At 42.7% G+C, this 23,031-nt stretch overlaps 1 protein-coding gene across 4 annotated transcripts in view; it reads right to left on the minus strand.

Annotated features, from left to right (window-relative positions):
• MYO1B (myosin IB) overlaps nucleotides 1-23,031 on the minus strand; it is a 141,550-nt gene that overhangs the window by 37,536 nt on the left and 80,983 nt on the right. For all 4 annotated transcript variants that reach the window (XM_035136313.3, XM_035136305.3, XM_035136296.3 and 1 more), the window contains exons 7-14: nucleotides 21,862-21,925; nucleotides 8,240-8,338; nucleotides 7,929-8,032; nucleotides 6,723-6,870; nucleotides 6,456-6,574; nucleotides 5,767-5,853; nucleotides 5,451-5,516; nucleotides 1,504-1,608 (exon numbers count right to left, since the gene is read on the minus strand). In XM_035136313.3, coding sequence (XP_034992204.3) covers nucleotides 1,504-1,608; nucleotides 5,451-5,516; nucleotides 5,767-5,853; nucleotides 6,456-6,574; nucleotides 6,723-6,870; nucleotides 7,929-8,032; nucleotides 8,240-8,338; nucleotides 21,862-21,925 — 792 coding nt within the window. The remainder of the gene's footprint in view (nucleotides 1-1,503; nucleotides 1,609-5,450; nucleotides 5,517-5,766; nucleotides 5,854-6,455; nucleotides 6,575-6,722; nucleotides 6,871-7,928; nucleotides 8,033-8,239; nucleotides 8,339-21,861; nucleotides 21,926-23,031) is intronic.

Here is a 23,031-nt window from a genome sequence, read left to right on the forward strand (position 1 = left end):
TTCTGAGGTTTTGTCTCTAACCTACTGTGCACAATTGTTGAAAAGGGTTTGTGCAAAGCAGTTACTGTTGTTGCTTTACATACAAAAGTGGCCAATCCATGGTTGTCCGAGGAAGAAGATGTAACACTGGGGGGCAGAGCTAAAAGCACAGGCCATCTCCCAAGTGAATACAGTGGTACCTTGGGTTACAAACACCTTGGGTTACAAACACTTCGGGTTTCAGACTCCGCTAACCCGGAAGTAGTACCTCGGGTTAAGAACTTTACCTCAGGATGAGAACAGAAATTGGGCGGCGGCGGCAGCAGGAAACCCCATTAGCTAAAGTGGTACCTCAGGTTAAGAACAGTTTCAGGTTAAGAACGGACCTCCAGAACAAATTAAGTTCTTAACCCAAGGTACCACTGTTCAGGTTCCAAACACCTCAGGTTACAGACTCCGCTAAGCCGGCAGTAGTACCTCAGGTTAAGAACTTTACCTCAGGATGAGAACAGAAATTGCGCAGCAGTGGCGTGGCAGCAGTGGAAGGCCCCATTAGCTAAAGTGGTACCTCAGGCGAAGAACGGTTTCAGGTTAAGAATGGACCTCCGGAACAAATTAAGTTCTTAACCAGAGGTACCACTGTACAGCTATGCCCTACAAGTAACTTGTGAACAGGGCTATAGGTTCATACACCAAAATCATTGTGTGGGCAAATGTCTGAAATTTAACTTGCCATCTGCCAACTTGCCATCAGAATTGTAGCGTTAAATAAATGCAGCTACAAGGTAATGCAGCTACCGTACATGTAAACGAAGGAGCTTATGACCTTGGTATTTTAGGCAAACCAGACCTGGAATGTGTTCGTTTCTTTAAAAAAAAAATCTAGAAGAATATAGTGTCTATATTCTCTATCTGGAATATATCTATATACAGAATATATCTATAAGCATAAATTTGACTTTGGTGACTGGATTCTAGTAGACTGTCTAAATATTGTGGAGAAGTGGGTGGGTGGAAGGAGCCTGGGGAAAGTCAGGAATAAAAGTGGGGAAGAAAACGCGGGTTAGAGTCAGTGCCATTTTCCTAGAAAAAGAGGTACAATGAACGCTTCCCTTGTTCTCTTATAATGAGAATGGCGCTCACCTGAGATGTGCCAGAACTGAGTTTTGGCGAGTTCTAGCTGAAAAATAGCCCTGGGTAGAGTGGAGCCCAGTGAATCTCCTCTCTACCTGCCAACTTTGGATGCCATCGCCCACTCCACAAAACCATTTTGTGTCAAAAGGATATTCTCCACCTGAAGAATCTCTCCTTCACCTTCAACTGTCTCTCTGCTTTCAGGGCTGATACTACTACTAATGCTTCACAAACAGAACATCAACATGGTCGTTCTGTTTCGTACCTGACAAGGGCATCGCAACCATCAAGGAAAAACATGTAAAAAGCTATTAAAGCAAACAGCAACAAGGACAAGGATTGTAGGTGGACGGAGGCAGATAGGTACACAAGGAAACAAATGGGTTTTACCTCTCGTATGTACTCTTCTTGCTCTTCCTTCAAGGTAAGCTCAATGAAGATCTGCTGCAGCTTCTCGTTGCAGTAGTTAATAATGAACTGCTCAAAACTGTTATCCTACAAAACAAAGTTAGGAAAGAGTGACAATGGCGACACATGGAAGCCTTGCGGTATATTTATCCAGAGATGAGACCTATCCAAATCTCTAGCCTGCAAGCAGATTGTGGCAACGGGACTAACTTCTGGGATTTAATATGATATGCACTTATTCCATGCACGACAGGATTTATATATATGCCTGAAGACCATTTGCTAATCACGCTTCGTATTGGGTGCTTGGTTCAGGAGTACTACAGGTAGACGACTTGGCTCTTTTTACTCATCAGAAAGGATTCAAAATTTCCCTTAAAAACAGCCTACCCAAAAGAAGTTACAGGGCTAGAAATACACCCAGATTCACAGCGTATGAGCCCATAATTATGTTAATGACTATGAGCCCCACCCCATGGCTCTTTTCTTCGCTACATGAGCAAGCAAACCATGAGGTCTTCAGCTGACCATAGCATATCAAGCATTGGACCAAGCCAGGATATTTAACTATGGTTTGAAGCGGATATCCTGCCTTGCTCGACAGCGGGAAAACAAAGTTTCCCAGAAGGCTGAAATGATAAATCGTTATTCATTAGAGGCTTCCTGGTTTAATTGCTGCTGGAAAGAGGGAGATGCGTGCAAGGGGAAAAGGTTGGTTCATAGCCCGGATTATTAAGGTGAGGCATGATCAGCCAAGCCAGCTATAAAACTTTTAACGCTGTGCATGGGTCATTAGTACCTCTTCCAAGATGGGCCTCTCTGGCAAGAGAAGTCACTATCACAAGCAGAAAATGGATGCTGTGATAGATGGGCCTTGGGCCTGATCCAGCAGCCTCTTCTTATGTTCTATTTTATGATTCTACTTTAGTTATTGAATGGTTCTCTGGTTTTTTTTAAACTTTTGTAAACTGCTTTAATATTTTTTGTGGTGATATAGCAGTATATACAGTAAATATTTTCAAATAAATAAATAAAAACAAGAGCATCTGTTAGGTATGTTTTCCAGGATAGAATATATGCATGCATGCATACATACATACATACATACATACATACACACACACACACACACACAGAGAGAGAGAGAGAGAGAGAGAGAGATAGTGTCTGAATCAAATGTTGTTCTTCCCTGAGGATAATACTTGATGCCATCTGATGAAGTGGACACGAGTCAATTAAAACTTCTGTCATAATAACATAGTTAGGCCAAACTATGCAGTTGTACTTTAGAAGCCAAACGGAATCCGTTCTGGAAGTCCGTTCACTTCCAAAACGTTCGAAAACCAAAGCACGGCTTCTGAGTGGCTGCAGGAAGCTCCTGCAGCCAATCGGAAGCCGTGGAAGCCCCATCGGACGTTCGGCTTCCAAAAATAGTTCGCAAATCGGAACAGTCACTTCTTTCGGGTTTCAATCGTTCGGGAGCCACAACGTTCGGGAACAAAGCTGTTCGACTTCTGAGGTTTGTGACCTTATAATACAACTTCTCTCTCTCTCTATCTCTCTCTTTCAGGCGTTACAAAGTAACCCCTAAAATCCAGCTTTTTAAATATAAGGGTGATAGCCAGTATCTGGAAAACAAAGTTCTGAAGATAAGGATTTTTGTTTGTTTGTTTTTAAAAGGCAATAGAATGAGCTGGCTGGGTAGCTGACAATTATCAGGAGTGCAACAGTCTGGCAGGGCAGGGAGGGCTCGGGGTTGTAACTCTCCCTTCGCTTGCTGTGGTCCTATGGGGGGAGGGGAATCCCTCCTCTAAGTTAGAAGTTTGCATTGCAACGAAGGGAGTTCCCCATTGGTACCAATGGGATGCTTCTTCCAAAAACGAACATCTGCTTCAGAGGATGGATTTACCCTTAGGATGACAGCAAGGGAGCAGAAACACACACATGATAACATCTACCTACGCATCACCACCACACCTGAGATACCATGGGCAATAAAGTAGAATCCTGCACGCTATATGCAAAGATGTAATTAACATCCTGTTTACCTTGGCCCTTAATGCAAGGTGCCACAATTCTCTTGTGTCACTTTTCAATATGATTTTTCATATCATGTTGATGATCACTGCAGATGGTGACAGCAGTCACGAAATTAAAAGACGCCTGCTTCTTGGGAGAAAAGCAATGACAAACCTAGACAGCATCTTAAAAAGCAGAGACATCACCTTGCTGACAAAGGTCCGTATAGTTAAAGCTATGGTTTTCCCAGTAGTGATGTATGGGAGTGAGAGCTGGACCATAAAGAAGGCTGACCGCCGAAGAATTGATGCTTTTGAATTATGGTGCTGGAGGAGACTCTTGAGAGTCCCATGGACTGCAAGAAGATCAAACCTATCCATTCTGAAAGAAATCAGCCCTGAGTGCTCACTCGAAGGACAGGTCCTGAAGCTGAGGCTCCAATACTTTGGCCACCTCATGAGAAGAGAAGACTCCCTGGAAAAGACCCTGATGTTGGGAAAGATAGAGGGCACAAGGAGAAGGGGACGACAGAGGACGAGATGGTTGGACAGTGTTCTCGAAGCTACTATCGTAGGTTTGACCAAACTGCGGGAGGCAGTGGAAGACAGGAGTGCCTGACGTGCTCTGGTCCATGGGGGTCACGAAGAGTCGGACACGACTAAACAACAACAGACTCCTCCAGGGTAGTCCAAGTTAAGAATTTTGAGGATGATTCATTTAAAGCCTTTGCCATTGACTTTAATGGCAACAGGATTAATGCCTAAAACTACACTGCCACCCTCTTATAATTTATTTTATCCGTGAGCAGCATATTGTTCGCTCCTCATATATTAAAATTCACATTTGTCCTTGCTGAATTTCAGCATATTAATGTTAGATGTCAGCTCAACAGAGTAATTTTGTATTTTGCTGTCTCATATTTCAGTCTACTCTACCTCTCTGCATTGCTAAGCCAATTAAAGAGAGGCAATATGGGTTGTAGGGACTGTTTTTACGCCTCTACCCTCCTGGCTGAAAAGGTGAAAAAACTGAGCTATGAAAAACATTTTGGATGGAACAGTCACATGACAGATAAGCCTGAATATAAGAAGCTGCAGTATATGTATTATATTCCTGGTATAATAGCCTTGGGCAGACACAAATTAACCTGACATCTCTCCTTGATCTGAAATGCAAGGTTTGTTTTGCTTTCAAGCTAGGTATAACCTTATTACTAAAAAAGATAAAATGCTATTCAAAGGGCACAGGAACAAATTCTGAGAATTCTGAGATTAAGTGTATGCACATTGCTAAATCAATAGATAACCTTTGGGCACTGCTTGTCACAACCTGATTTCTCATTGTGCATGATCTACAAAAGGAGGGACCTGAGCAAAATTAGCATTTTAGCCCTCTACGTTATGAATTATTACTACTTCCTTAAAATTTTAAATTTAAACATTTATATGCCACCTTTTTGTCAGAAACTCTTAAGAAGCTTAACACAAAACCTAAAAACAGTGAGTCTTTTTCTGTGTGTACGATATGTGAGTGATGACCAGGGTTTTGGTCTGTACACTTGGCATCTACCTTTATGAAGTTTACATGAAGAAAAATCAGTTTTATTTCCTCACACCTTTCCATGCCTATTGCTGATGGAGCTTTAGGCTTTTAAAAAAATACTGGACCATATTTTATCTGGGTGTTCTTCTGCCTTGATATTTCAGGGTTAGTTTTAATGTTTTGCTGTTGTTTCCACGTTACCTTTTTTTTCACTTTTTGCACTGATTCTACCTGCTTCTTGGCAGTCATTTTATTGTAGGCTGGCTTGGGAAACTTTGTTGAAGAGGCTGGTTCAAATCTGAATGAATGAATGAATGATTCACTACATCTTGCTACAAAGCATTACGATTACAGTTAGAGCAAAGTACCTCGAAAATTTCAAAGCCGTAGATGTCCAAAACGCCCATGACTTTCTTTCTTACTTTCATTTGTGCCTTAAGAAAACAAAAGTTATTTTCAGATGTTTATTAAATACAGCAAGGAGGTAGCATTGCTGCCCAATTAATTTTTTTTTAATGAAAATTACTGTTATGACACAGAAGATAAAGCAGGGGTCAATTACATGAGTACATCTATTGTTTTCCTGCTAAAAACCTTGCATTATTATGCCACAAACTGATGAGCATATAGTTTAACTTGTCAGGCTTATTTATTCTAAGTATGCTGAATTTCAAAGAACACTACCTTAATGCTCTCATTGATTCTGGTAACAAGCCAGGAAAACAGTCTACTGTAAAGATTCTTTGCCAGTGCATCCCGTGCATAGTATGCCTAATTAAAGAAAGAAGAAAAAAAGACACACGAATATTAGAAACATTTGGGGTTGGGCCCAGGACTCTTTCTGGTTCTGGCACAGCATAAGGAGGAACAAATCTACACACACAAGTGCTGGCTGTCGAATTATGAATATAAGCACATAGGCGTGCTTTGCAGAAGTCATGATACGCAAGGGAATTTTCTAATGAATTGTTTTGATGTTGTTATTAAATCATTATTACATTTAATTTATTTCTAGGACTGGTTAAAGGGTCTCCACACGCAAAAGTGACTCCAACACCGCTGAGTGAAGGGGTGCCTTAAGAAATTGCAGAAACTCATGAAATTCAACTACAATAATCAATTCTGGAAAGCAAAAAACTGATAGCCTGTGATCATAGTTAAAGATAGAAAAGCCCACTTTGAGCTAGGAACTGACACCCGCAGTAGAGATCCATATCTCCACAATGAAATAATAGGAAAATACAGCTCCTTCAAGAGGGGCCACAGAAGTTCCTCTTTTCAGGACACATTTTATTCATTGTGACAAAGGAAAATTCCCCTACGTTTTCTACCAGAAAGAAAAACACATATTCACAGTAGTAATTCGATGTTACCTGAGACACATTTAAGGTTGTAGAGACTTTCTCCTGCTTGGCTTCAACAGTGCGGAAGCTGAAGGCTCTCTCCAGCACAGACTGATCAATGCCTGTCAACTCGCATATTTCTTTGAGCTCTATGGAAGCAAAGAATCTCAACTTAAAATCAGTCTGACCTACCTAGGCAGCAAGTACATTCAGAAGTCAAAAAGGGGGGGGAGGTTTTAAACCAGTTATCAAAGTGCAGGTAGATTTGATTGTATCAGAATAAATTATTTGAATTACCGTTCTTATCTTTGATTTTGCTTTCATCCAAACCATTCACTCGAGATTCAGGTTTGAATTCAATGTTTCCCAGTTTTAAGACGGCCGCGACAACTTCAAAAACTGACTGCGTTTCATGGTCCATAAACCCCACGATCTGCATGGCATTCTAGAAGAGGGAAATCAAGTTTTATTCATCACATTGATTTATCTTGCCTGTCCTTTCTCCAAAGAGCACAAGCTGGAACACAGTGGTCTTCTTCCCCTACCCACCTACCCTTCATTTTATCCTCACAACTAGCTATTATTAGTTTATTTAAAATATGTTTAAACCGCCCTTCAGCCTTACAGATACCAAAGCAGCATTAAACTGTGTCTTTCTGCCGCTTCCGAATGCACTGAACTGGCAGGCCGCAGAAACAAAGCACAACACTCATTTGCGAAGTCACAATAAGCCATTGCTTATCCTGAGAGGAACGGCCTCGTGTCACACCACAGAAGGGGTAGGGAGCAGAATGAGTTCAGAAACTCTCCTTTTTAACTAACCATAGCTTGCTGCGTCATCTGAACTCAGCAAACTGTGGTTAATCTTAGCTATGCCTAGTGTAAAAAAAAAAAGAGTCAACTTCAAACCCTGGTTTATGAATCTGGCTTATTTAAGCTAATAAAAGTTAAGTAAACCATAGTTTCATGTCTCGGTGATGTGGAATCCCAATGTACCCTTTGTTGTAACAAGCTTTGTTAAAAAAAAGTAACACTCATATATTATTATTTTTTGCAAATTTATAAACCGCTTCACAGCCTCAGGCCACAGAAGCCTGCTTATGGTAGCAGAAGTAACTTTTAATATCCCAAATAGTATTGAACTCTTTTAATGGATCATATCGTCAGATTTCATGTTTTTATGCTGCCAATCATCTTTGGTGACTCAACAATTTAGCAGCATTATAAAATGAAGCCAAGTTGAACTAATACGGACCGCCCACCCACCAGATGTCAAAGAGAAAAACAACTACCAGACTTTTAGAAGACATCTGAAGGCAGCCCTGTTTAGGGAAGCTTTTAATATTTAATAGATTATTTTAATATTCTGTTGGAAGCCTCCCAGAGTGGCTGGGGAAATCCAGCCAGATGGCTGGGGTATAAATAAATAATAATAATAATAATAATTATTATTATTATTATTATTATTATTATTATTATTATTATTATTGCACCAATTCTTACCCGAACCGTTCTGAAATTTGCTGCATCATCTACTCCATTCACTTTTGCAGAGTCCAGGCTAAGGTAGTTGTATCGACTGAAGTCCCTCTCCAGCTTAAGTTTTTCTACGAAACGAAAATAGGCTTTGTTAACAGCTAAGTCCCCTGACCCACTATTGCTCTTAATAGCTGTGAGAATTGAAGCCGCTTAACACGTGCGCGCACTGAAAGGCACACATACCACTGAAATCAATTATGGAGACTTCAATTAACTTACGCAACTTCATGTGCAATTCTATTAGACATTTAAAATACCACCAGAGTTGTACTCACTGAGCAAATCTTCCGATCCTCCAGACAATATCTGATAAAAAATGTGGAAATTCCTTTCACCTCTTGGTTGTTTAACAACGCGAGATTTTTCCAACAGATCTAAAAAAAACACAAGATGCCACAGAAATTATTTTCCCACTCCTCTAGTCTGCCTCTCTTTTGCCACAATCACACCTGTATCTGAGAACTGTACGAACCCATTCCCGTTATTTATTTTTTATATAAGAGAATTGTGGCACACTGTGCGGTCTTATACATATAATCATTGAGCATTTTAGGTTGTTTTTATTCTGATTTTTCTGCTTTGTGTTAATGTTTGTCTCTGTAACTTGCTTCGAGTTCACTTTTCTGAGGGGGAAATGACTAACAAGTAAACAGACACTTACTGTATTTGCCCATGTATAAGACGCCCCCATGTATAAGACGCCCCCTATTTTTGAGGACTCCAAATTAAGAAAATGGGGGGGAGGATTGCCCATAGTTGTTGAGCTTTTTAAAGGGGGAATTGCCGAAAATCGCTCACCCGACTGACCTATGCTGCCACTCGCATACATCGCAAAAGCCACCTATCGTCTGTCCCCTCCCTGGTAGAAGCCGCCCAATTGCCGCAGCAACAGCCAATCAACACCAGCCTTTGCCGCAGCCACCAATAACACGCCCAATAGCCACTGACAATCTCCAGCTCGCGACAGCGACCAATCCCACGTCCCCCCATGTAGCCGTGTATAAGACTACTCCCAATTTTTTTACAATTTTTTAAAATAACAAAACCTCGACTTATACACGGAAAAGTACCGTATGTTGGGACACTCTGAAACCCTCATGGCAGAGCATGCCCTAGCTGCTGCCATCTCTTAAATATGAAATACAATAAAGTGTGGCCGGATAATCAAGCAATACGCACACATTTTCCATCCATATTCAAACAAACGGATGAAAAGGCTCTCCAAGGCATACCCCTGGCCTTCTTCCATTACACAAATTAATCTGCTAAAGTATAGTTTGAATACAGCCTGCGTCAAACCAAGGACTTAAGCTAGATTACTTTGGAAACTCTTCAAGCTTATGTCTGGGTAGAATGAATAGGGGCAATAAAAGCCCCACTCCTGCAACGACACCCAGTCATACGCAAACATATCTATCGTTCACTCCTTCACCTTGTCTCTCCAATGCAGGTTTGCTATAAGCCTTTACCCTCAAAGGGTGTATTTGCATGCCAAAAGCAACTTATCCCCATCGGGCTACTGCTGTGTTTTACGCTACATTAACATTCAGAACAAGAAGCCACACAATAAGGCCTATTAATATTTCAGCACATTACCAGCAGCGTTTTGTCTTCATGTCACCTGCTGCTATTAGAAAAGTAAATATACAGGGGTCTTTCCACAAATGATGCTCGGAATGAAAGCGCTGTTGTTCTGCGTCACAGAGCCAGGGTAGAACGTTTAGAAGGCCCGTTTACGCTTCAATAGAAAAATCTGTATAAATGAATGAATCTCTGGAGCTCGAAGCAAGGGTATCGTTCTCCCCCTTTAAACCCAAGAATGTGCTAATGAAGTCAAGCACTAACATTTGGAGAACGCAATCTGTTATTGAAGAGTATAGCAGTGCAACATTTATGTGTTCTTTGGTTCGATATGGAAAACTCTGATCCTAATCCTTTGCTGCCTGGCGGGATATCTTTGGGAGAAGAAAAGGCTAAGGAGTAAACCCAGCGTGGAGGTCCTAAGATGGTTGGATAGTGTCCTGTACGCCTCCTTGTGGAAACTCCTGCAGCCAAGCTGGTGCCAAACGTATTGCTCTGCTTCCCTTTGGACCACATCAGTGAGGCCGAGAGAAGGGTATTGTCGTCTGGGCAGCCCAGGACCTCCATACACACTTGTGCCCTGAAGAGGTCATGCGAGAGGCAGCCATTGTAAGTTAGGTACCAGTCTTTGCAGCTACAGAAGGTGTGGCGATTCTCCACTGGTTTGACCTCACCACTGAAGATTCACTATCATTGTCTCTCGAGACAGACAGATGACAACAATAGGTTTGATATGACCATGATAGTTGAAGCAACAACAAAGAACTATGTGATCTTTGGAATCAATACGACCATAATTAACAACAATGCATGATTTTCCACACCCAGTAAAATCAAGTGATTATCTTTCAAAGGGCTGACATATTCCCAAAAGTGAAAATCTGGACAGAGTTGTTGAGTTTCTTTCTTTCTTTCTTAGCTTCCCCCCCCTCCCCAAAACAAAAATGGTTTTTTTAAAGATTAACTTGCCATACATTTCACCGGACATTCTGCCGATTTGGCAAAAATCTACCCAGACGCCATTTTCATGGTGATTCCCGCATGTTGCCAGGAAAACCCGAACATTTAGCAGCCCTTTCTTTCAACAAGCCAAGTTTTAAGAACTGGACAAATTCATATTTCAAACCAGGTAATAATGAACTAAAGCAACAAGCCACACATGTCCATTCTCTACACAGGGGTACCTGTTTGCTTGCTGAGTCCAGAGACTGAGGGTATCCATTGTGCAATAGCTGTGCCTGCTATCCAAAGATGCGCACAAGGTGTATGTCAAGTGTTGGGTCAACGTCTTAGTTAAGCCTCTTTGTGTATCATAGCACTCTGTTGTGGTTTAATAGCTTATAACCTGCAGACCCAAAGTTGGGATGTTGCACTGACTTCATTCATAAAACTTTTAAAACCTCCAGTCATGATAATGTGTCTGGGGAAGAGAGCCAGGCTAGTACCTGAGATGAGAAGTCTGCTCTCTCTCTCTCTCTCTCTCTCTCTCTCTCTCTCTCTCTCTCTCTCTCTCTCTCTCTCTCTCTCTCTCAACAGTGGACCAAATACACTGTTGATTTTGGCTCAGATCATCTACCAAAGTAGGCTCCTATTACATATAGCCACATACTAGATTCTCCTCTGTAGTCATGTGACAAAATTCCCCTTTACTCACACACATGCAACAAATTCCTCGTAATCGTCACTTGATGTGGTTGCAGTGTAACGGAGAATACCACCAACACATGGTTGGGGGTCACTTGAAGGTGTCTCTCCCATCAAATGGTCACATCACTAGAAGCCAGGGAGGGAATGGGGGGAATTCATGGAATTGTCTCCATGCATGTAGTGATGGTACTCTCTCATATACTGTGTAGACAAATGCCATTGCACCCTGGGTAACCAGGACCTGCAGAATATTATGTATGCTCGAAGTGTAACAAGGACAAAGAACCCAAGAACTGGGTTCTGTTTCAGTTTACTCCTGTGCTTTAAGATTTAGATGTCTGCTGGTCCCCTTTGCACTCCAATACTGTACAGATTGATGTACAGTTAACCTCAATAGGTATTAGAACAACTCGGAACACATATCCACATGCCCTGACATGCCTGAAAGATTATACTGCAAAACACTGGGCAGGATTGATAAGATCTGTTGGTGCTCTTTATAATACTACAATTTCACCAAAAGTATCCGGAAATGGACACAGCTGATGGAAGGGCAACATGCTAAATGCAGCAGTGATTGGTTTCCACAAGCCTATGTTTCTGTCTTCATTTTTCCACTTTGATCTAGGTACTACTACTAAAAGGTAAAGGGACGGGTTGCGCGCTCATCTCGCATTATTGGCCGAGGGAGCCGGCGTATAGCTTCCAGGTCATGTGGCCAGCATGACAAAGCTGCTTCTGGCAACCCAGAGCAGCACATGGAAACGCCTTCCCGCAGTAGCGGTTCCTATTTATCTACTTGCATTTTGACGTGCTTTCAAACTGCTAGGTTGGCAGGAGCTGGGACCGAGCAACGGGAGCTCACCCCGTCGCGGGGATTCGAACCGCCGACCTTCTGATTAGCAAGCCCTAGGCTCTGTGGTTTAACCCACAGCACCATCTAGCTACTACTACTACTACTACTACTACTACTACTAATTATTATTATTATTATTATTATTATTATTATTATTATTATTATTATTATTATACCCCACCCATCTGGCTGGTATGCAATGAAGTTTTACTCAGAGTAAATCCAGGAAAATGAATGTACCTAACTTAGTTTGTTCAGTTCAATGGGTCTACTCAAAGTACAGCTTAGCTGACTACAACCCATAGCCTTTATAGGTAAAGGTAGAGGAACCCCTGACCGTTAAGTCCAGTTGCAGACGACTCTGGGGTTGCAGCGCTCATCTCATCTTGGAGCTGGCGTTTGTCCGCAGACAACTTCCGGGTCATGTGGCCAGCATGACAAAGTCGCTTCTGGTGAACCAGAGCAGCGCACGGAAATGCAGTTTACCTTCCCGCCGCAGCGGTACCTATTTATCTACTTGCATTTTGATGTGCTTTCAAACTGCTAGGTTGGCAGGAGCAGAGACCAAGCAACGGGCGCTCACGCCGTCGCGGGGATTCGAACCGCCGGCCTTCTGATCAGCAAGCCCTAGGCTCAGTGGTTTACACCACAGTGCCACCTGCGTCCCCACAGCCTTTATATCGTACAGTAAAGTGCCAACTTCATATCTGTCATTTTGGGTCACATTCCATTTATGAGAGGCTAAATGTCATGGCTCTCTTTGCTTTACCCCATGCTAGAAAACACTGCTAGAAACAAAAGTGCAAGGGTAAAATAAAAAATAAAAATCAGAGACATTCTCCTTCACATATGCAATCCATGCTAGAGACCACAGCAAGAGAAGACATCTGCATACAGAGGTGACTGTTGTAAGTAGACATCTGTAAAAAGATGCAACAGACATAGGCAAGCTGTTCTGCATCTAGGAATTTACTAGCTTTTCAGCCGCTCAATATACTGTTCGCCATAAGTATTTTCTCTCCCTTTCCAGAATGACTACAGGCTAAAGGAATTCTGCGGTATCTCCTTGCTTTTGTCAAACACTTATGAACCCTCATGTGCAAATCGTTCTAAAACCAGCGCAAGTATACTTGTTCGAAAGGAGAGTTCAGCTGGTGTAAACACGGCGCGCAAGGCCTGGCTGCAATTACTTACATGCCCCTAGAGAGACTTATATAAACAGTTTCCTGAAAACCTTCAGCTGATTCTGTTAGAAGTACCAGTCTCTCTCAGATTGTCTTCAGGAGGGAAGTTAAAGCAATTAACAATTTCCATAGAGGAACATTCACAGCACTGTCCTTACAGGATTTTTTTTTCTTTCCAGAAAGTAGTTATAAGCAGGAAGCCAGATATTTACTATAACAGGCAACTACCATTCCCAGTGTTATTTGAAACAGAGCTTAGGTTATGCCCGTTTTAGAGATCCCAAGCATAAAGCACTGCCTATAGATCCTTTTAAAAAGCTGGTAAGGAATCTTCAAAAAAAACTCATTATACTAGTGGTTTTCAACTCTGCATTAAGAAACAAAGATTAAATATTTCAGACAAGTTTTCACCCAAAAAGAAAGTGCAAAAGAGGCACAGCAATATAGGAAATGAAGTGTGTTTGCACACTGGCAGGCTAGCACACCAAGCTCCCCGTTTGCCATTTACCAATTACTTGCCGGACTTATCACAAAATACATCCTGCAGGGCTCAGGTAAATGCAAGCAGGTAGGTGGTGAGAAGAATGTGTATGCTGGCAAATTTTGTATATTTATCTGCAAGGCCGCTAAGTGCTGGGCGTGGGATTTGGGGGGAGGGGGGAGAGAAGATCACAAGAAGTGAGGTTACAAGGTACCTGGCAGAGGGCCTTCTCGGTAGTGGCACCCACCCTGTGGAATGCCCTCCCATCAGATCTCAAGGAGATGTTGTTGTTTAGTCGTTTAGTCGTGTCCGACTCTTCGTTACCCCATGGACCATAGCACGCCAGGCACTCCTGTCTTGCACTGCCTCCCGCAGTTTGGTCAAACTCATGTTCGTAGCTTCGAAAACACTGTCCAACCATCTTGTCCTCTGTCGTCCCCTTCTCCTAGTGCCCTCAATCTTTCCCAACATCAGGGTCTTTTCCAAGGATTCTTCTCTTCTCATGAGGTGGCCAAAGTATTGGAGCCTCAGCTTCACGATCTGTCCTTCCAGGGAGCACTCAGGGCTGATTTCCTTAAGAATGGATAGGTTTGATCTTCTTGCAGTCCATGGGACTCTCAAGAGTCTCCTCCAGCACCATAATTCAAAAGCATCAATTCTTCGGCGATCAGCCTTCTTTATGGTCCAGCTCTCACTTCCATACATCACTACTGGGAAAACCATAGCTTTAACTATACGGACCTTTGTCGGCAAGGTGATGTCTCTGCTTTTTAAGATGCTGTCTAGGTTTGTCATTGCTTTTCTCCCAAGAAGCAGGCGTCTTTTAATTTCGTGACTGCTGTCACCATCTGCAGTGATCAAGGAGCCCAAGAAAGTAAAATCTCTCACTGCCTCCATTTCCTCCTCTTCTATTTGCCAGGAGGTGATGGGACCAGTGGCCATGATCTTGGTTTTTTTGATGTTGAGCTTCAGACCATATTTTGCGCTCTCCTCTTTCACCCTCATTAAAAGGTTCTTTAATTCCTCCTCACTTTCTGCCATCAAGGTTGTGTCATCTGCATATCTGAGGTTGTTGATATTTCTTCCGGCAATCTTAATTCCGGCTTGGGATTCATCTAGTCCAGCCTTTCGCATGATGAATTCTGCATATAAGTTAAATAAGCAGGGAGACAATATACAACCTTGTCGTACTCCTTTCCCAATTTTGAACCAATCAGTTGTTCCATATCCAGTTCTAACTGTAGCTTCTTGTCCCACATAGAGATTTCTCAGGAGACAGATGAGGTGATCAGGCACTCCCATTTCTTTAAGAACTTGCCAAAGTTTGCTGTGGTCGACACAGTCAAAGGCTTTTGCATAGTCAATGAAGCAGAAGTAGACGTTTTTCTGGAACTTCTCAAGGAGATAAATAACTATAAAACTTTTAGAAGAAATCTGACGGCAGCTCTGTATAGGGAAGTTTTAAACGTTTGATGTTTTATTACGCTTTTATATTTGTTGGAAGCCGCCCAGAGTGGTTGGGGCAACCCAACCAGATAGGGCAGGGTGCAACTAATAAAATTATTATTATTATTATTATTATTATTATTATTATTATTATTATTAAATTATTGGTGCTAGTGGGAGGATACATCTCCTCAGAAGAAGGCATGGTTAACATTTTATTAGCTCGAGTCAAATATCAAATTGCTTGATGGTAAATGTACATCTATTAGAAAACTTTTGTTTGAAACGCTGCAGGCAGTATAAGGTGCTGAAGGTTATTTAAGTTCCCTGTTGTCTCTGGGGCGGTAACTAACTGCAGCCTGCCAATGATGTAAGAATAACTCATTTACTTCCTATGCAGCACTACATCTTACTATTTGTGCATTCTGCCACACATCCACCACATCTGCTAGACCCCAAATTTCCCCCTACCCTACAGCAGTATGGTACAGAGAATGAAGCTGCCATCATAGGGTGAAACTTCACCCCAAGATTTTTCTCTGCATAGGCTTACAGTAGACATACACCCGGCCACATGATTAAAAAAGCAATGCTCCACACTATGGCCATGTTTGCATGTCAGGATAAGCCATAGTTGCTGACTTATCACTGTTTACCATGCAAAAGCAATCTACCTGATTGCTCCTGGCTTGGCACGGACAGGAGAAACAAACTAGGAAGCTTATGTAGTTTCTGACAAGCCAAGACAGTAAGAGAATTCTGGGACACAATATATAAATGAACTTTTAAAAAATCTTTAAATGTTCATTTCAAAAAAAAATCCAATAGGAGCCTTCCCATCATGCCTACTGAAATCCCCCCCCAAAAAATAGAAGAATCTTCATGTATGTGACAACGGCGGCTAGAATTTTAATAGCAAAAAAATGGAAAGGAGAAGTGATACCCACCAAATTAGACTGGCAGGTGAAGATGATACAATATATAGAATTAGCCAAAATGACAGGAAGATTAAGAGACGACTCAAAACAGAGATTAAATAAAGAATGGGATGTCTTTAGAGAGTATATAAAACAGTACTGTAAAAATCTAAATGCTTTGACGGGTCTGGACTGAATCTTGCAAGACAATAGAGGAACAAATAATAAAGTAATTTTAAAATTTTAGAAAGAAGAAATATAAATGTGTGAAGTGGAAAATGAAGTTTAGATAACACAAGGGGATGAATGGAAGTCAAGAGAATATGTGAGGTTTTGGTGTTTTAGTTTGTTCTTATTGTTGTGTTTTGTTTTGTTTTGTTTTGTTTGTTTTTGTTTGCTTTTGCAAAATGTATTGTATGTATTGTTCTAATAAAGTTAGAAATATAAAAGAAAAATATAAAAGGAATATAAAAGAAAAAAAGAAAAAAGCCAAGACAACAAGCCATTGTTTAAGGCTAGCTAGTCTACATAAACACCACCTTTTTTTAAATGTGTACAATTGGTAAGCCATGCTGCAAAAAAACAAAAAAAAACCACCTTTGGGATGCTTTTCTCGTCTATTATACAACAGTTAACAACAGTTAACTTCTCCTTCTTTCATTTGCATTACAAATTGAAATCACATTTGGGAAAGAAATGACTATATATCACAAGCAAGAAATAAATGTCAGTAGCATAATATATTCTGAATGGTCCAGGAACAGTTATTTTTAGTCACTTCCTCTTCTTCCATTACACAGTAGGGACCATCCTGGCTAACCAGTCTCCCCCACCCCCTTTTCTTTCCTTTTTTGTGTGCGGCAAGCAACAGAGTTGAAAGTTAAATATAAACTTGCAGCCTGACAAGCCACACACTTCCTTCCAAGACATGTGTGTCATCCCAAAGTGCTACTGAGGGGAAAGGGGATGGGGGCTTGGACAGAGGAAATCTGCCCAGACAAGGATTACCGCCTCTTCACCAGAGTAGTAGCAAATTCAGAACTGAATGTGAGCAGAAAAAAAACAGTGTGGTTGGGAGTTTAGTTAACCCTTTAGAATAGTGCATACAAAGCTACTGAATCAACCAGTTAGTTGTTTAAACGTACTTAAATCTTTCGAACCTAAACTACGAAGGGACCCCGAGGATCTTCTAGTCCAGGGGTCGGCAAACTAAGGTCCGCGGGCCGGATCAGGCCCAACTGCCTTCAGGATCCGGCCCATGGACTGTCTGTGGATTGGCGTGGAGATTCTGTTCGTTCGGGCTACGCCATTTTCCCCCCTGCACCATTCCATTCCCCACCCCTCTCCCCCCCCCACACACACACCACGACGGCGCCTTCTCTCTCCCTCCTCCTGGCTTCTCCCAGCCCTGCCTAGAGAAGGAAGGGGGCTGGGCTGAGCTGGCTGAGCACCGTTTTAAGCAGCCCCTCTCCGGAGCCAGCCCTTTCACGCCACACATCTTCCCTCCATCCATCGCCGCCATGGTGCTCCTGTGAGGCAGAGAGGTGATCGGATGAGCTCGCTCTGCCTACCCACGAGAAGCAGCAGTGGCGACGGTGACGGCAGCCCCAAGGAAGGTAAGTGCAGCGCCTGGGGCTGGGGCTGGAGGGTGGGGAGGAGGATTACTTGCCCCCCTCGCCTCTTCTTCCAGCCCCCCCCCCAGTGCTGTTTCTCTGGCCCTCTGGTCTGGGGGACAGTGGACCGGCCCGCGGCTAAACATCTTTGCTGACCCCTGTTCTGATCCAATCCCCTGCAATGCAGGAATATACATCTGTCCCATATGGGGATTGAACTTGCAACCTTGGCATTATCAGCACCACGCTCTAACCGACCGAGCTATCCAGGCTGCATTGGAAGACAGGTTAACGAAAAGAACAAGCGACTACGAAAACCCCTCTGTGAAGGTTGGAATCTAAAAGCATGGTGCAGAGAGCATTATGCACCGCACACACAATCACACACAGTTAAAGCACTACAGAAAAAGGTTTGAAAACCTCTTCACAGATCTTGTACTCTTGGACAAATATTCCTTGGACTGTTCTAGCAGGCAAGAAGAAGCGAAGCTTGAGTCAGACTTCTCCCATCCCAGAATAGCAAGCCGAAAAAAAGAACATCTGGGGGGCACCTGGCCCAGAGTGCCAACAAAATTACCCCGCCTATTTCACTGAGGAGCACATCCTACATTAAGCAACGGTTTGCCTACAACCCAGATGCTGTGCAGGCAAGGCAGCCGAGGGGTAAAAAGCGGCAAAATTGTGCAGCACCCATGAGGAACGGGATCAGAATTTGTTTCCTGTGAGAAGTTCAGTTTTGGGTATTTGATAGCTCTTCACCGGTGAAACACTCAGTTACATTGACGTCTCACTGGACAGGCTCAGTCGGTGGAGAATGAGACTGTTAATCTCTGTTAGGTTTCTATTCCTCTCACTGTGCATGTCACATGTCTGTGTTATGCATTCCAGCAAAGATTGCTGGAATCACGGGAGCGGGTGTTTGCTGTTTCCGTTTGTTTGTTTTTTTCTTCGGACTTCTCTCATCGAGAGGTGACATGTTTTCTTTTGTCCTGCCTTACACTCAATAAAGTAGCTTGTAGTACACAACCTCAGCCTGGCTCCGTCTGCGTTTTATCTCTGCTGGACTCTGAATATGTACTCAGTGTCTCCAAGACACGGGTCATAATAAATCGTCGGGAAGGGCTGTCGGAACTCCCTAGACGCTGAACGCTGATCGCTGATGGGAGAGACGGGCTGGATTCGTTCCTGCATTATGCCTGTGGGTCGTTCCTGCCCCCGGCTGACCCGACAATCTCAGGGTTGTGGGTTCGAGTCCCAAGCTGGGCAAAAGATTCATGCATTGCAGGGGGTTGGACTAGATTCTATGATCAAATCCTATTGTTCAGTGATTAGACAATACAGTTGCTTGCTAACGAGCTAAGCAAACTATGCTTAGATATGTGCCAGGCTCAGAAAGTGGAGTATTTTCACTGCCACCTTGTCCCTCTTTTGAACGCTCCTCTAACTGTTCCCGCCTTTTTGAACTTGCAGCTCTTCCCTAAGTGTCGGCTCCTTTCGCTCTTGCTGATCTATCTCTTGCTTTGGTCACCCTCCTTCTGCCTCTGCCAGCCTCATGGGTGGCACAGAACCCCACAAATCACTCGCCCTTTACCCTGGATCTTTTTCCTCTCTTTCCCCCTCTTCTGCCTGCAAATCCTCCTTCTCCTCGGGCTCCTGCCAGCTCCTGACACAACGCAGGTCGCTTAGTGGGTTAAGACTGGCTCCACCATCTATTTCTCCATGGAAGAGCCAAAGGATAGGAAGTGATTTGAAGCCTTTAGGGAGGGAAAGCAGGGCAGAAGTAAGGGGACACAGTCATGCTTTACAGGCCCAGAAAACTGCCTCGGAAACTCATATGCGATGCGCTAACAACTTAAAACAAGAGGCCTGCATTTCCAAAAATGGGGGAAGCACGGCAATCCAAGAACAAAATAGGAGCCAAAAATTAATCCCATAACATCTAACCATTAAAAAGCAGGATTCCGAGTGTACTGCTTTTGTATCTCGCATATTCACATAATTAAAAGGCCAGCATCAAGGGAACCTGGTGGAGAACGGAGATTTCAGCTACTTGACACATTTTCTCCGTTATAAAAGAAGCGAGGGTGGGGGAGTTTCTTTTCGAGCCAAATAAAAACCAACAGTCCTTGTTTGTATTATCGTGTTTCTGGAGGAGAAACAGATTTGGGACTTAATTATAGCCTTGCCCTGCCATTTGGGTTGCAAATATACCCTTATTGATTAAAAGCTTTCCAAATAGCCATTGCTGTACGCCGTTCCATAGTTATTTCCTAGTCTATCATTATGGCGCTGAAAGGTAGGGCACAAACTCAGGGATCCTGCTCAGATGGTCAACGGCAGAGTTCTGTAGCTCCCTTAGCCCTCTTCTCCCTCTCAGCTGAGAATCTGAAAAGGACAAAGCATAACTTTGCAGTGCCGCAATGACTTGCTTATCTGAGGGGGGTGGGACTCCAGGATAACTTGTCTGAGGCTGCCCCAAAGCTTCTCACTGCACTAAACAAGTTGTAATTCAAAAACCATTAAGTGTGTGTAACTCAAAGTGGTATAGATGGGATTTCCCATGTGGTCTTCAATCCCTTAAAGACCCAGACTTGATAAGCCACAACAAGTTTGCTGAATTGAATTGCTCTTTGATTGTGCCTTCAAGGATTTAAAATATTTCAAAGCTCTGTGTGTGTGTGTGTGTGTGTGTGTGGTGTGTGTGGTTGTACAATTGTCAGATTTGTTAATTGTCACATCCAATACAGCAATTTCTGTTCTCATCCTGGGGCAAAGTTCTCAACCCGAGGTACTACTTCCAGGTGTGCGGAGTTTGTGACCCAAAGCGTTTGTAACCTGAAGCGTTTGTAACCCGAGATACCACTGTACACTAAAGAAAGAAGAGGAAGGAAGGACAGCAGGCATGGATACAATGCTAACCCTCAGGCAGACATCCTAAAACAATTAATTCTAAAATACAAACAAATTTAAAATTTAAAATCTGCTGCCTCAGCTGAGAGCGACTTTTAAATCAATTAATTTAAATAGTTACATTGACTAAATGTTGGGGGGGGGGAACCCCATTCACCCGCTCAAAGATGCTATTTTAGACTGGAGTAGATCAACAAGGGAATTGCGGTCCTTTGATTTCAAGTTTCATGCACTGAAAAGGAACCTGCAACGAGACTGACATTTTTAGATCAAAGGGTCCAGTTTTAACTATTTGCCTGGAAGCTAGTATGACAGGAGACAGAATGACGGCACTTTCTTTAAGCAAGAGCTTTTTCCAGGGAGAAATCTATAGCAAGAGGAAGATTTGTTACTGAGCGAACCCCTGGTGAAGTCCAACTTTTACTGGTGACTTCATGCTTTACTGAAACAACTCAGGAACAATAAGAGTTTGATTAAAAGCCGGCTCCTTCTCGGTTCCACAGAATGGAAGCTATGTGACCGGCTTCTGAAGAACAGGCATGCAATAGGTTAAGGAGGACTGTAATTTGATGAACAAACAAATAGCAGGCTTTGGAGTCTTAGGCTATTGTTCTTCAAGTAAGACTGGCTAAAGCAAAATAATAATAATAATAATAATAATAATAATATATGCATGCATATAACGTATCTGGCTGAGTGAATTACCATTTCATAATGTCGAGTCGAAAGAAAATTCCGCGAAGGGAAGCTCGGCTTAATGAGAGAGCCGGGTGAAAATGCATCAAAGAGCAGTTGTGTTCTTCAGCGCTTTTGCTTAGTTGGGGATAATGTGAATCTGATAGGTTGCACTCACTGCTACATACAATTCATTCTGTGATGCAGAGAGATCTTTCACAAACACACACCCTTTATGCACAGCAGCTGCATAACCTCAGGTCTCCATACATTTCCCCTGAAAGGATCCAGGAAAGGATCTTTTTGAAGAAATGACAGGCAGGCAGGGTAAGGATTCAGGGTCACATAGATGCACCTGCCCAAGCCATCTGCTTACACTGGTGGTGTGGAGAGGGGGGCTTTATGGGAACACATGTAAACGTAGTTTGGCAAAAGGATCTGAATGTTTAAATAAGCCGGGCCAGTTCTCCATTCTTTTTGCAAACTACAGATTGAAGGAATTATGTCAGTCAAACGCTCAATCTAAATTACACATCCTTTCAAATGGCATAATGAAAATACTCACAGAAATCTATGCCAATACTTACAATTGCTTATAACTCCTCCAAGCGGATCACCTTTGAAATCAAATTCGATGTCCATGTACTTTCCCTGCAAAGAGAACAGATTTGGGGGGGGGGGGGACTTGCATGAAACAAAAGAGGTAGCCTGACATTTTCAAGTCGTCCTTGGAGTTAAATGTTGTACGAGAAATTCCATTGTCCTGAAGTGTGTATATTTAAGTGTAAATGACTTCTAATAATCTTAAGATTAAGATCTCCCGGGTTGCACTATAACTGGGTCAAACCAAATAATGAATGCTAATTTATTTTTAACCAAGCAAAGGAAAGATCTGACGGCTCATAAGAGCCAAGCTATTAAATTAATTTTTGCTTGCAGGCCAGATCACCACTATATCAACTCGGCAAGAATTTTAACAACTGCAACGACAACAAACATAAAGTCAGTTTTCCTAATATTTTCATCTGGGCCTATTATCTTAAGATTTACCGTGAAATCTCTCCATTCACAAGATCCTGACATTTCTTGCCTGCTTCTCACACACAGCTGACTAGGAAAAGGGACAATTACTGATGTTGCAAGGTCAGTCCTTGGATAAGAGTCTTTTGGAAATTTGGCCAAGTAAAGTAAAGAACTTTGCAGAGGATGAAAGAACATATGCATCTGAAAGCAGCATTTTAAAATGGACAGGCTACTGAAAAGCTTTCAAAATCCTGACTCTGCATAGGTGTACAGTTGGCCAGTTAGAAGTCCCATCATATCTAGCATAGCAACTGGCTGCTGGGCTCCAAGGCAGGAGGCACAGTTTATACCAGGCACCCCCAACCTTCGCCCCTCCAGATGTTTTGGTCCTGTTAGCTAGGAATCATGGGAGTTGTAGGCCAAAACATCTGGAGGGGCGAAGGTTGGGGGTGCCTGGTTTATACAGACCAGAACATCCACATTACATCAATGCACAACCATTGGGAGGAGCTATGGTGGCAATGCTAACTATTTGTCCTCCTTTATTAAATATTGGGGGGGGGATTCCTCTCTACACCACCTATAGGAAACCTTGCCCTCCCAATTCTGTAAGACTCCAACTCCCATCAACCCCAGCTAGTATGGACGGTGGTCAGAGATAATGGGAGTTGTAGTCCAACAAAAATCAGAATTCACCCCTATTACCAGGGATGGGTAATCTCCAGCCCAAAAAC

Source organism: Zootoca vivipara, chromosome 1 (assembly GCF_965207765.1).
Source record: "Zootoca vivipara chromosome 1, rZooViv2.hap1.1, whole genome shotgun sequence".
NCBI classification, from domain to species: Eukaryota; Metazoa; Chordata; class Lepidosauria; order Squamata; family Lacertidae; genus Zootoca; species Zootoca vivipara.